Source organism: Dermacentor albipictus, chromosome 8 (assembly GCF_038994185.2).
Source record: "Dermacentor albipictus isolate Rhodes 1998 colony chromosome 8, USDA_Dalb.pri_finalv2, whole genome shotgun sequence".
Lineage (NCBI taxonomy): Eukaryota > Metazoa > Arthropoda > Arachnida > Ixodida > Ixodidae > Dermacentor > Dermacentor albipictus.
The window spans coordinates 5,958,124-5,971,292 of record NC_091828.1 but is presented as its reverse complement, the minus strand read 5'-3'; the positions used below and the strand labels follow the sequence as shown (position 1 = coordinate 5,971,292).

The 13,169-nt window shown below is 42.8% G+C and overlaps 1 protein-coding gene across 1 annotated transcript in view; it reads right to left on the bottom strand.

Moving 5' to 3' along the window:
* Positions 1 to 10,980, bottom strand: part of LOC135910451 (inactive CLIP domain-containing serine protease A3-like) — a 122,007-nt gene extending 111,027 nt beyond the window's left edge. Inside the window, exon 1 of the mRNA XM_065442488.2 lies at positions 10,825 to 10,980. Coding sequence (XP_065298560.1) covers positions 10,825 to 10,826 — 2 coding nt within the window. The 5' untranslated portion in view covers positions 10,827 to 10,980. The remainder of the gene's footprint in view (positions 1 to 10,824) is intronic.
* Positions 10,981 to 13,169: the final 2,189 nt, after the last annotated feature.

Genomic DNA, 13,169 nt, shown 5'->3' with positions numbered 1-13,169 from the left:
CCCTTGCCAGCCATTCTGCAGCCCTCATGGCCGTCCGATTATCTGCCCTACGAATTATATGGCCTGCCCATGTCCAATGTTTCTCCTAATGTTAGCAAGAATATTGGCTATACCCGTTGTTAGGTATGGCCGGACGCCAAAGGCCATACCTCGTCCCCCTCACCTTCTCTTGGTGTGGCACCATGGGTGCTACCTCGTCCCCCTCACCTTCTTTTGGCCGGACCCCACGAGCGCCGGAGAGGTCATTCACTCTACCACTCCTCTCATGGTCGGGGCATCGTGTGTGCTTACCTCCTCCGCCTCACCTTCTCTTGGCCGGAGCCCACGAGCGCCGGAGCGGTCATTTACACGACCTACTCACCGGATTCGTCGAAAAGAGGATCGACTTCTTCCCGTACCTGGTGTTGCAAGAGGAGGGGCCTTCTCCCTGTGCCTGTCACGTGTCATCGATGGAAGCAAGATCCCGCCCACACGATTGTAGAGAGCCTATTTAAAGGGCTCTGAAACGTACTTGTGAGATACATCATACTTGATACTTCATTCTCTTCTTATTTTCTTTCAGCTACCTTTGAATAAACAGTGCAAGTTTCGCACTAGCAAAACGTCGTCTCGCTCTTGCTCGGTCGCCATGGTCTACCGGATGCCTGCAGCTCGCCGACAACGCCACGCGACCCAATAAGTAATGTCGATGGAGCTTCGAGAGACAGGTTGCTAGCAGTGGGATCGCCTACAAATGCAACAAACTGGTTGCTAACGGAGGGATCGCCCTGAGGTGCAACACCGTATGCTCTGATTGACACCCCTCTTTTCCTGTCTCTTAACTTTAGGCCTAGCATTTTTCGTTCCATCGCTCTTTGCGCGGTCCTTAACTAATGCTCCCGCGCTTCCTTTTAATCTCCAAGTTTTTGTCCGATATGCTACCACCGGTAAAATGCAATGATTGCATACTTTGTTTTCCCCCGACCGTGCTAAGCTCCAACTCAGGGTTTGGTAATGCCCGCCGTATGCATCTCAGCTGATTTTTATTCTTCTGTTATTAAATTTCCTTCTCATCATCGGGGTCTTCTGTGAGTAACTGACCTTGGTAATGACGTTGATAATGGCAGCGAATTTTAATACAGTTGTGCAAGAATTCGAATGAAAGGAATACAATGAAGAGCCGAGCAAACGAGCAGCTCTAACACCTCACAGAAGCTTAAGACATGCTAGACAACAGTTACTTTCTTATTTTCCCTGCACATGCTACGTTTACGTTGTTGGTTTCATCGTGTTCAGATAACTAGTCGAAATCTCCGCTTTGCTCTTCAGAATTGTATGCGCAATTTCCCACGTACATAAAAGCCATGTCCGTGATTATGTATGGGTTGTGTCGGCTAAGCGTTGGCTGACAACGGATGCAGTGGTGGCGCTTGGCAACAGCCACATTGTCGTTGTTTGAGCTGGTTATAAATTTGGTTATGACAGCCAATGAATTTACGTGCGGAAAGGAATATTGAACGAATTACCATTCAATAAAAAGAAATGAAAATGAATAAGTAAAACTATGTAGCGTGGCAAAGTTTATTTACTTGTAAATAAAGGAACGAGTACATTGCGCAAGAACATTGCTACATAACGACTAAACCTAATACTGGCCTAACGGCATTTCAAGTGGCTCGACGCCCCAACCTGCACACAATAATGCTACATTGTATGCTGGCTGCTTTCTTAGGCAAAATTTATTATAATGGCCTGCGGCGGGTCTCGCGATTCTAGCGCCTGAGCTGGCTCAAGAGGCGAAGTGTACTGATGCAAGAAATGGAGGTCCACAATCAGTTACCTAAATTTATTCACTAAATACATGTTTAAAATATTACGGCACATTTTGAAATTTTCTAATTATAACCAGTGAGTTCAAGAATGGTCACGTCCTGAGAATTCATTGGAAGTACGCCGACCTTGCAAACTGTCTTCCACAATTCGTAAATTGCACAATATTCCTGAAAGTATTTGCTAAAAGGTAAGTGGTTAATTTTTGTGAATACCAGAATTAAATATTACAATTTCTTGCACAAGTAACGTACAACAAGTTATCTATTGTGCTCTCTATTTGGGTATTCGTGTTCAAGACTTACAGTGCTCTTATATGCCAAAGGCTTTTGTTTCTAACATAGACACTAACAAAGAACGTGTTATTTATAGGTATCGTAAGTCCCATTACGTATATTCTTTCGTAGAGCTCTAGCCTTTTTGTTCCTTTTATACTTTTCATTCCTTTTAAGCACACGGATATCAAACAATGGTGTAAGTGAAGCCGCTGGCGCAAATCGAAACACTGAGCAGATAACGCTATTTAGGTCAGTGACGTGCAGTCTGACCTAAAATAAAAGACGCACCTAGTAGACCATTTCATTCATAAAAAAAAACTAAGGCTTCACGTTTCTGCGACAATCATCAATAAGTAAATAATTTCCTCGTAACCCTGCCCCGGACGCTCGTTATGATAAACCAATTTTTACGTGATGTCGACAGACATGTCCAACACTCGACACACGGATATCAAACAATGGTGTAAGTGAAGCCGCTGGCGCAAATCGAAACACTGAGCAGATAACGCTATTTAGGTCAGTGACGTGCAGTCTGACCTAAAATAAAAGACGCACCTAGTAGACCATTTCATTCATAAAAAAAAACTAAGGCTTCACGTTTCTGCGACAATCATCAATAAGTAAATAATTTCCTCGTAACCCTGCCCCGGACGCTCGTTATGATAAACCAATTTTTACGTGATGTCGACAGACATGTCCAACACTCGACAATTTTAAGAAAGCTCCAACGGTAAGCACGCTGCCCAAGAAGCGCTCTAAATAATTGTTTCGCGGGAACTCGCTGCTCTCGGGTCACGCCCCAGCTGCCAAGAAGGCATAGCCCCAGCTTCGCTACACGTCCATGTCGATGCCACGTCCAAGGTCAAATTGTACGTGAAAAGAAAACGCCTCAAGATTCGCCGGCAACGACACTGGCGGTGGCATGAAACGGATGGGTTTCCCCGCAGCCCCTTTTCTTGGTAACAAATGATGCCCCTTACAAAGCCCATCAGGATTCTCGTCTTTCTCCACATATTACATCGACGGGGAAAACCGGATAAAAGCATAGCAGGTCCTCGAGGTTTCAGTGCGCGCGCACTTTCAAGACTTGGCTTTTCATCTAAATGCAGCGCGCTTTCTTTGAAACATGTGTATCTCTCCCTTCTTGATGTGAAGCCGATAGGAAGTATACGGAGGGCAACCGGCAAAGTATTTTGTGGATTAACTGCATGGCGACTTCCCAGTCCCATTTTTTTTCTGCTACTTTAAGCTTTTGAACAGTTTCAGGAATGTGCAATTGCACGGGGTCATTGCCAAGATATAGAGACAGGCTGTTGACCTGAGTCAACTGTAGACGACGTATAGCGGTGTTGTGTGTGTTCTCTTCTGACTCTTTTCAATTCCAAGCAAATGGTTGATTAATTAATGCTTTCTTGATGCAAAATTCAATGTATTTTTCATAATTAACCTTCAAAACCTCATGGCAAATCAGTGCACGTTCAAACTCAAAGGGAAAGGAAAGGTTACTGTACATGACTCACCTGCTATTTTGTTAATGGAGTAGACATTGATATGTGCACGCCCGAGTGATGCACCACATAATCATTTTAAAAACGTAGATACCTTAGCGTGCCACTAATCATGGGTATGCGAGTGCCTCCACATTTATTTCCAGCATAGAACCACTGCAGCTTCGAATCGCACCCGTGAGTTCTCGCTCAGCAGCAGCGCACCCCTGAGACAGCACGTAGATGCTGTCATGCCCTCTATTGGCCTTTTCCTAGACAATAACGTGTTGGTATCAAAAAATTCTGCCATGGCTTCCCCTTCTTTCAATTTTTCCAATAGAGTCCTCTGCATTCTTATTCATAACTACGGAACGGCAGACGAAATGCTCAACAGCCATCTAGTCTTGTCGTCTCGACTGTTTACGAAGTCGGACGAAACATACCCGAGTGAAAATTATCTTAGGTGTTCTAAATGCTGAAAATTCTGCAAACTAGGCTCTTATGTATGTATATATATATATATAAATATATATATATATATATATATATATATATATATATACACATGTAGCGTGAAATAGTTGTCTACACATATCGACAAATCGATGCTGACTTCCTTCCGCCACATTGAACCACTTCACAGCTGTTACTTTCCCTACATCTCCGCAGCGGCTATGCATGGACTTCACTAACACGTGCATATGTGAAAATTTCGTGTAACACACAAACTGTTTGTTTCACAAAGTTAGCCAAAGAAAGTTAGAAGTTTCTGGTTTATAAATTTTTCTCTTAAAAATATGGAAATTGTTTGCTATTTGTGCTTCGGGGCGAAATGCGAAAACACGCGTCTACTTAGATTTAGGTGCTTGTTAAAGAACCCCAGGTGGTCGAAATTTCCGGAGTCCTCCACTACGGTGTGCCTCATAGTCAGAAAGTGGCTTTGGCACGTTAAACCGCACAGTTCTTTTTTTTTTAGCTATATGTGCTTCAACATATCGTTCGCTTTGTGACTGTCACGAAGGATATTACAATCCTGCGAAGCAGTTAGGAATGAATGTTTTATGTATTTAATAAAATTTGCGTAGTTCTGCCTTCTGGCATTCTTAATCAAGCTGAGACCGCTAGTTGGTGGACAGTAAGGTTACGTTTTACATCGCATCTACGAGCTACGACAAATACAATGGAAATGTGAAATACTATATGTAAAGGGTTAATTCTTTCGCATTTATTGCGATTTACAAGACGGCGCAGCAAAACGAAACGCTTAAAAAGGTGTACATGAAACGGGCGCTAATTAAAATTGAAATGTTCTGAGAACTCACACATCGTTCAACAATCATGCTCAACAACGCAATCATAAGGTATTGACAGACGCTTGTCAGTTAAACATCGCACATGTGGGAGCTGTGGCAAGACTTTTGTGCGACAAGAGGGCAGGTGCACTTCTCACAGGCTTAAAGAGAAGGCAAGCGATCAAGTCACATACGAACTAGTGTACCTTCTTTTACAGTGCGGAAAGTGTTCGTGGGAAAACAACGGTCCTGACACAACCTTCCTTGGTTGGGAAAATGTAACAGTCAAACGAGATTTGCAGCCAGTTTCACAGCGCTAAAACTGTTGCTTTCGCTCGTTGTAGGTGAGTCTGCAGGGCTTTGGCGCATTTCGTGATCCCTGTTTCGCTGCAAACCCCAACTGAAGTTGTGTAAGATTGTTTGAACAGAGATGGGCATTGATCTACGTACCTACCGCGCGAGAATCGGCTGTTTCGTCGTGCATAGTAGAGTCACTAAATTGTGCTCACCCGTGTGGCTACGGCCAGCATCGGTGTGTCGGACATCGAAGGCTGGGGTACAATTGTTTGTAGGTTTGTTCTGTGTCGCGTACTTGATCATCTGTGCAGGGGACGTCCAAACAAACCCAGGTCCTGACAAGGTAGATGAAATTATGAATTTTCTCAAAGAACTTTCTGCGGCTAATGAAAAAATCTCAGAAATACATGTGCGTCAAGCTCAAGGGCATCCAGTCGAATATTACAGATGTCAAAAGACGGTTCTCAAAAATTGAACAGCGCCTAGAAACAGTTGACAGCGTTCACAAAGATGTATCCACAGTGGGGATGCTTGTGCAGGAAACTCGGGATCAGGTTCGAACCATTGAACTTAAACAAATTGAACAAGCCAATCTTGCCGTGGATGATCTCAACAACCGAATGCGGCGGAACAACCTTATATTCAAGGGAATTCCCGAGGAAAGAACTGAGAAGTGGAATGACACGAATAAATTAATTACAGAGATTATAACCAATATATTCGACATTCAGCCTAGTGGTGTTGAAAGCGCTCACAGACTGGGAGAGGAAAAGCCGGGATATAATCGCCCCATAATAGTAAGGTTTTTGAACTTAAAGGATAAAAACAATATCCTGAGGAAGGCATTCAAGCTTAAAGACGTTGCATCTGCTCGAGTATGGGTAGAAGAAGACTTTTCACCGCGCTTGCGGCAGATCAGAAATAAACTCCGCGATTTTGCTCGGACTAACCACCAACCCAACGAAAAATTCAAGCTAGTTTTTGATAAACTAATTCTTGCCAATAAGCACTATACGTTTGATTCCTCGGCCAATAAGGTGGTAGTTCTCCCGGACCACCAGACACGTAGAACAAACGAATGAACCTGAAAGAACCCATCCGAATAACACCTTGTAAATCATAGCATCGAATTTCCGAAGTCTGTTAAACAAATAAAATCATCTTCAAGCCTTTATTGAATGCTGTCCCGTGGACATAGTCCTTGGTACCGAAACTTGGCTTTGCTCTGATGTAGATGACGGCGAACTATTGCTTTCGAATAGTTTTTCCTTGTTTAGAAAAGACAGAAGCACATCCCTAGGCGGTGGCGTCATAATTTCTGTAAATAAGAAGTTCAGTGCGCATCTTGTCGACACTTTTTTCGTCCTGGAATAATTGTGTATCGCACTCCATTTATCGCCGTCTGTAACTTGCGTTATCGGGGTTTGCTATCGGCCACCCAGTTCTTCAGCTGACTTTGTTGAATGCCTTCATGATTCTTTAAGCATTATTCAAAGCAACTATCCGTCATCGGAAATAATACTTGCAGGTGACTTTAACTATCCCGGAATTGACTGGCCGACATGCAAACCCGTCGAAGGCGCAAGAAGGCATGAATGTAGGCAGTTTCTTGATGTTCTTGCTTTGCTTAGTTTGAGCCAAATGGTATCATGTCCCACACGTGGTGATTCAGTTCTAGATCTTGTACTGACTACAGATCCACAATGTATGTAAGTATGCGTCCTTGACTGCATGAGTAACCACAGTGTTATCCACTGCGAGTACACCATAAAATATGAAAAACCTCGTAGTGCAAAGAAAACCATATACGATTACAACAGAGGGAATGTACGCGGACTAAATAACGACCTACTAACATTTTCTACGCAGTTTTTATTGACCTTTTCCGAGCGTGATACAAACGGAAATTGGCAGATCTTTCAAAGCACGCTCACTGAATTGAAGGAAATATATATTCCAAGAATTACTGTCAAATATTCAAACAAAAACACGAGGCTTACAACACATGTTAAACGGTGCATTAATAAGAAGAAAAGAATGTATTCAAGAGCAAAGCTTTCGACCTCTGCCGACGACTGGGAACGTTATCTCGAACAGGCGAGACCTTGCAAAGCAGAAATTGAAGCAGCGAAGGAAACATTTTACAAATACGACTTATCCCAAATGTTAAAAAACAACTGTAAACAATTTTGGGAAGTAAATCCGAAACCATCATCATCATCCCTTGTGTCGATAACGAAAGATGGTGAGCCTCTTCTGCAGTCCGATGTTGCGGAAGAATTAAATACTTTTGTCTGTTTGGTTTTCACATCAGAAGAACCAGTGCCACCAGATGTGAACTTTATCAGCCCAAATACTTCAATGAATGACCTTGTATTCACTCGCGAAGGTGTAGAAGCCGCTATAGATCGTCTACCAGTCAATTCGGCACCAGGACCAGATGACATTTGCGCAAAATTGCTAAAACTTACAAAACCAGCAATATCACGTATCTTGGTTGCTATTTTTCAACAGTCAGTTAATACAGGATGCGTGCCTGACACCTGTATGTGTACACGCGTGATCCCCATTTTTAAATCTGGTGATCCCTCCTCAGTCTCAAACTACAGGCCCATATCATTAACAAGCATCTGTTGTAAATTACTAGAGCACATCATATCATCCAATGTCATGAAATTTCTATCAGATCGCAATTTCTTCGCTAGCAATCAGCATGGTTTCCTTCATAGTCGTTCCTGTGAAACCCAGTTATTCGATTTGGTAACTGACCTCCACCAAGCCGTTCATGGTGGACTCAAAATAGATACTATATTTATTGATTTTGCAAAAGCATTTGACAAAGTTCCGCACATCCGCTTATTAATGAAGCTAGCGAATCCTAACATAAACAGTAGGATTGCAAATTAGATAGCTAATTTTTTAACCAATTGAACTCAACCAGTCTACGTGAATGGGTACTCATCTTCACTTTCACATGTAAAATCCGGTGTACCGCAGGGTTCTGTCCTGGGTCCACCACCATTTCTGATCTATAATAACGACATAGGAAACACTTTATATTCTACCATAAGGTTATTCGCAGACGACTGTATCATCTACAGACAAACTAGTAACGCGGAAGACAAGAACTCTTTACAGGTAGACCTCGACAAACTCGCATTTTGGTGTTGCCAGTGGCAAATGGAAATTAACGTTTCTAAAACTAAGGCCACGACGTTCACGAGAACACATAGTCCAGAATTGAGCTATGACACGATTCAGGGAATCCCTGTTGAGAAAGTATCCACATTTAAATATCTCGGAGTTCATTTATCCTCTGATTTATCTTGGAACAAGCACATTAATACCATAACCAGTAAGGCATTCAAAACACTCGGCTTCATTAAACGCAACTTGGCGAACTCTGCTACTAAGTTCTTAGCATACAATGCGCTTGTTCGTTCAAAGGTACAGTACGCATCCATTATTTGGAATCCGTATCAGACCTATCTGATCGATCAGCTCGAAGCATTACAAAATAAAGCAGCAACATGTATCACAAAAAATTACTCGCGAAACTAGTGTTACGGACATCAAGGAATCACTTTCATTGGCCTCTCTTCAAAACCGCCGACTAATAACTTTGTTATCACATTTTCACGCGCTTTATCATAGTAGATCCCCGTTCCGCGAGTCTTACATCAATGCAGCTCATACTATTTTTCAGCGTTTTGATCACCCATTTAAAGCGCAACCCCTTTTTGCTCGCACTAATCTGTACCGTCATTCACCATTACTTTTGGCAATATATCATTAGAATAGACTACCGAGGGACATCGTATCTGCCATTAACCATGATGTTTTTGTTAACAAACGGAAGGTTTTCCTAAATGTGTGATTATTTCTGTGTTGAGTGCCTACTTGCGTATGTTATTCTTTCTGTATATAATTATGTCACTGTCACTGTATCTTACCAATGTACTTTTTCTACATGTTTGTAATTGTAACTGGCTCCCCCCCCCCCTCTATGTAATGCCCGAATGGGCCTTTAGGGTATATGAATAAATAAAATAAATGAATAAGCTCAAGCTGGTTGTAGCCTGGCGGGTGCCTCCTTGATGTATTTTATTATTATTTATTAGTGCCTCTTGCAAATATTTCTTGATTTGCGTCGGCGCTGTGAGGCGTAACTACAAGTTACTTCTTTTTGACACATGTCTCGCGAACAAAGTAGCAACAGACTAAGAATGTGGACAAGCCAGAATAAGAATTGCGCTGTCCAAGTTTTATCATTATACTTATTAGCTCTCGATTTTCTAGAATAGAGAAACGAATGCACCAGTGAGCATAGCTTTTATGTGGGTGTCTGGTTTAGTTTAAAAATGTAGGTACAAGTGCGTGTTTAGGCGGAAATATTTGACACAATTTGGTACTTGATGACTTTAAATACTTGAGTGTTTCTCATGGCTTTAAAAAGGGAGCCATTACATCATGCAAAATTAAATAGGAGAAGCGTTACTGTTGCAGCAAGATTATTAGATTTCACAAGAAGCAGGGGAGCGATTTGTGTTGGGTTGGCTTATAGACTTTTACAGGAAAAAATTTTCTTGTCCCTGTCAAGTCCTACTTGCGCTAATACACATGGGCATTCGACTCAAACAAGGAACTCTTAGTATAAAGGTCACGTCACCGAGTAACCCACTTTGGGCTTTGAAACATTCAAGGTTGTTCTTGGGTTTCCGTCTCTAATTTCCTTCTTGTTTGCCGCTCAATGCGCAGTGTAAGGACAAAAAATTGTCACGGCACAGCTTGCCCAAGCGACAACGTTGCAAACCATAATGTTATCAGATTTGACAAGTGACTCAGGCTGCCTAACAGTTGCGTATTTGCATTCGCGCGTGCTCCGTTGGTCCTTGTTGGCTTAGTTCTCAGCACACATTTGCTTAAAATATTGTTTCGTTTTGCTCAAATGTAAAATTTATCGGTGCGCAGACTGAAATCTCTAGGATCAAGTATAATTGCCGATAAAGATCGTCACTCTATACGAAGATATTTGTTAGCGAAACTAAACAGACTTCGGCATGCTTCCCCCTTTCCTGTCAGACACCTTTACTGTTTCCTAGTGCTTGCTTTGAAAGAAGCATCGGGTTAAAGTACAGGTAACCGAATGAAAATACATTTTCTATACCGACCAATTTCATGGGAGCGATGTTTTTGTCAACCGCGGTGTTAACAGATGCACATATATATCACTACCGAAACCTGCCAAAAAAATTCGCTTGTCAATGAAGAACCTGTTTGTTGGCATATGCTCTGTTGTATCTAAGGTTTCAAAATAATGTTTACTTGCGGACTTGCGGACTGTTTTAGGAAAAGCGTTCAGTAAATGGCATTGTTTCCTAAAGGATAGCAACGCGACAGCTTTATATCAATTACTAGTTGGCGTATAGAGGCACGTTGTCATTATTCTCAGCGGCCATACGGATCACATCATAATACTTATCTAAATAAGCGTGACAAACTTGCACTTTCTCTATGCACTCAATTCACAAATATTCTTCGCTCAACTTTCTCAGCACGGAGAACAACCTTCGGAGTGATTTTTCGCATTGAACATGGGAACGTCCTTCATACGATCTGATCCAGGCGATAGGAACCACTGCAGAGCGAGGCATCACTCACATTTTCGCTCCTCACTCAGTCGCCCGCGCCGCCACCAGCAGTGATAGCTGTCGCTGCCGTAACGGTGCCGGCCTGCCGCGCGATGAGCTCAGCAGCGATTTTCGGTGGGCAGGCCGAGAGCGCGCCTTCCGAGAACGGGGGCGACTGCACGGGCGAAGCGAGGCGGACTGGTCGGGCCAGTTTCTCTCGCCGCCGCTAGAAAGGCGAGAGCCGGCCCTATACGGCAAGCCACAGTCGTGGCTACAGATCGCTGAGGGCACACCTTACCACCTGTAGGTGGGGAAGTGGATTCGACAGTCGATCAATTGCATTTACCCATATAATTTATCAATTAGCCGTTTCGGTTGTCTTTCATGAAGCGAGAGAAAACAAATAATTTATCGTTTCGTAGTGTAAGCGTGCCGCTTAAGTGCAATCATTGGCGCTCGGACGAAGTGAAAAACAACACTGCATTTCCGTCTTTCTTTCCAACTTTTTTGTACTAACATTCTTGATCTCAATATTAAGTAGCTAACAGCGGCGACTACAGGTGCCTGGCCGGTTGTCAGTCTGTTGTCTCAATTATGACACATTTTTTTTCTCTTTTTGATGCACGTTTCCTTTGTGCGCATTTATTTCTCCTCTTGGTATACGTGCAAAATGCATAATCACAGTATTCACACACCTGTAACGAAGATCATCCGAACACGGTGTATCACAAAAAATACATTCTGCCCCCCCCCCTCTCCCCCCCCCCAAATAACAAAGCTTGCCTCTCTCCGTTTAAATCTATACTGCCGCGATTGCTACTGCGTTATCTGGAAAATTATTTATTCAATGCAGGTTGTCCTACAATAAATATAGTCCGAATAAATCATCTTCAAGGAACGAAGGAACGAAGGAATCCTCTTCAATGACATTACAAGTAAAATTCAAATGAAATCAAATTTATTTCACATCTATACATAACGTAGGTGGCACAGACATAAAGCCAAGATCGAGGCGGCTTGACGAGGGTGGCGCCTTTTTCAGAATTTGTGTACCAAATAAAATAAAATAAGAGTTAGCAATACCAATCGGACATTGTTAGGTACCATTGCACAATTGCAAAAGAATAGAAATGTACTCAATAAAAGAAGAGTGTTATTCAAGCAGTTCAATATAAGAAGAATCATCATTTTCGCAGAGGAAAAAAAAGAACTCGAAACAGCAATCGGGCATTGTTAGGTAGCATTTCAGCTATGACAAGAATGGAATCTAAATATACGCAGTGAAGAAATGTGACCAAAGCAATGTAGTTCTTGTATGTTCTTGCAGAAACATAAGGAACGAAGTGAATAATCAGAAACCAAGTGAATTTAAGAAGGGCGGTTATGAGTAAGATTGTAGTTGTGCTCCGTAATTTGTGTGTGTCGGAAATATGAACCGGATGACGCAACGAGCTATGGAAAGAAGAATGATAGGTGTAACGTTAAGGGATAAGAAAAGTGCAGATTGGGTGAGGGAACAAACGCGAGTTAATGACATCTTAGTTGAAATCAAGAAAAAGAAATGGGCATGGGCAGGACATGTACTGAGGAGGGAAGATAACCGATGGTCATTAAGGGTTACGGACTGGATTCCAAGGGAAGGGAAGCGTAGCAGTGGGCGGCAGAAGGTTAGGTGGGCGGATGAGATTAAGTGTGCAGGGACGGCATGGCTACAATTAGTACGTGACCGGGGTTGTTGGAGAAATACGGGAGAGGCCTTTGCCCTGCAGTGGGCGTAACCAGGCTGATGATGATGATGATGAAATATGAACCTGGTCGCATTATGATGAGCAATGTACACAACCAAAACTGGAACTGATGCTATTTCTTGATATGTGCCTAAATTGTCACACCGTTATAGTCTTGGTCTACACTTCCTCTTTCAGGCTCTAATAGGCATCTATCGTGACTAGTTTGCTGTTCATTGCAGCATGCGGCTAAAGAAACGGCTCTCACTCTCTGACAAACTATTTATTTCTAGTTCAGGGCTGACTCAGGCAGAGGGAAATGATGCACTCTTAGCTGGGCACAACCAGTCGCATTGGTATGCATACTCCTCAGATTGAGAATCAGACTCGACCAGTCTGACGGGGACTTGAGGTTGAGAACAAGGCATCCATGTGCTCACAAATTCGCACTCTTACGGGCTCAACCCTGTTCATGAAATCAGACCCACTTGAACTCAAGGAATCATGAGCTCAGACCACTCAAAATCAAATAACCGTATACTGAGACTCGCTTCAATTCGACCACAAATGGTTATAGCTCACTTGGACACAGTGGCGCTGTAACCAATGAGGCCCACGGGTTCCGCGCACCAGGCATTTCTGTCACGTG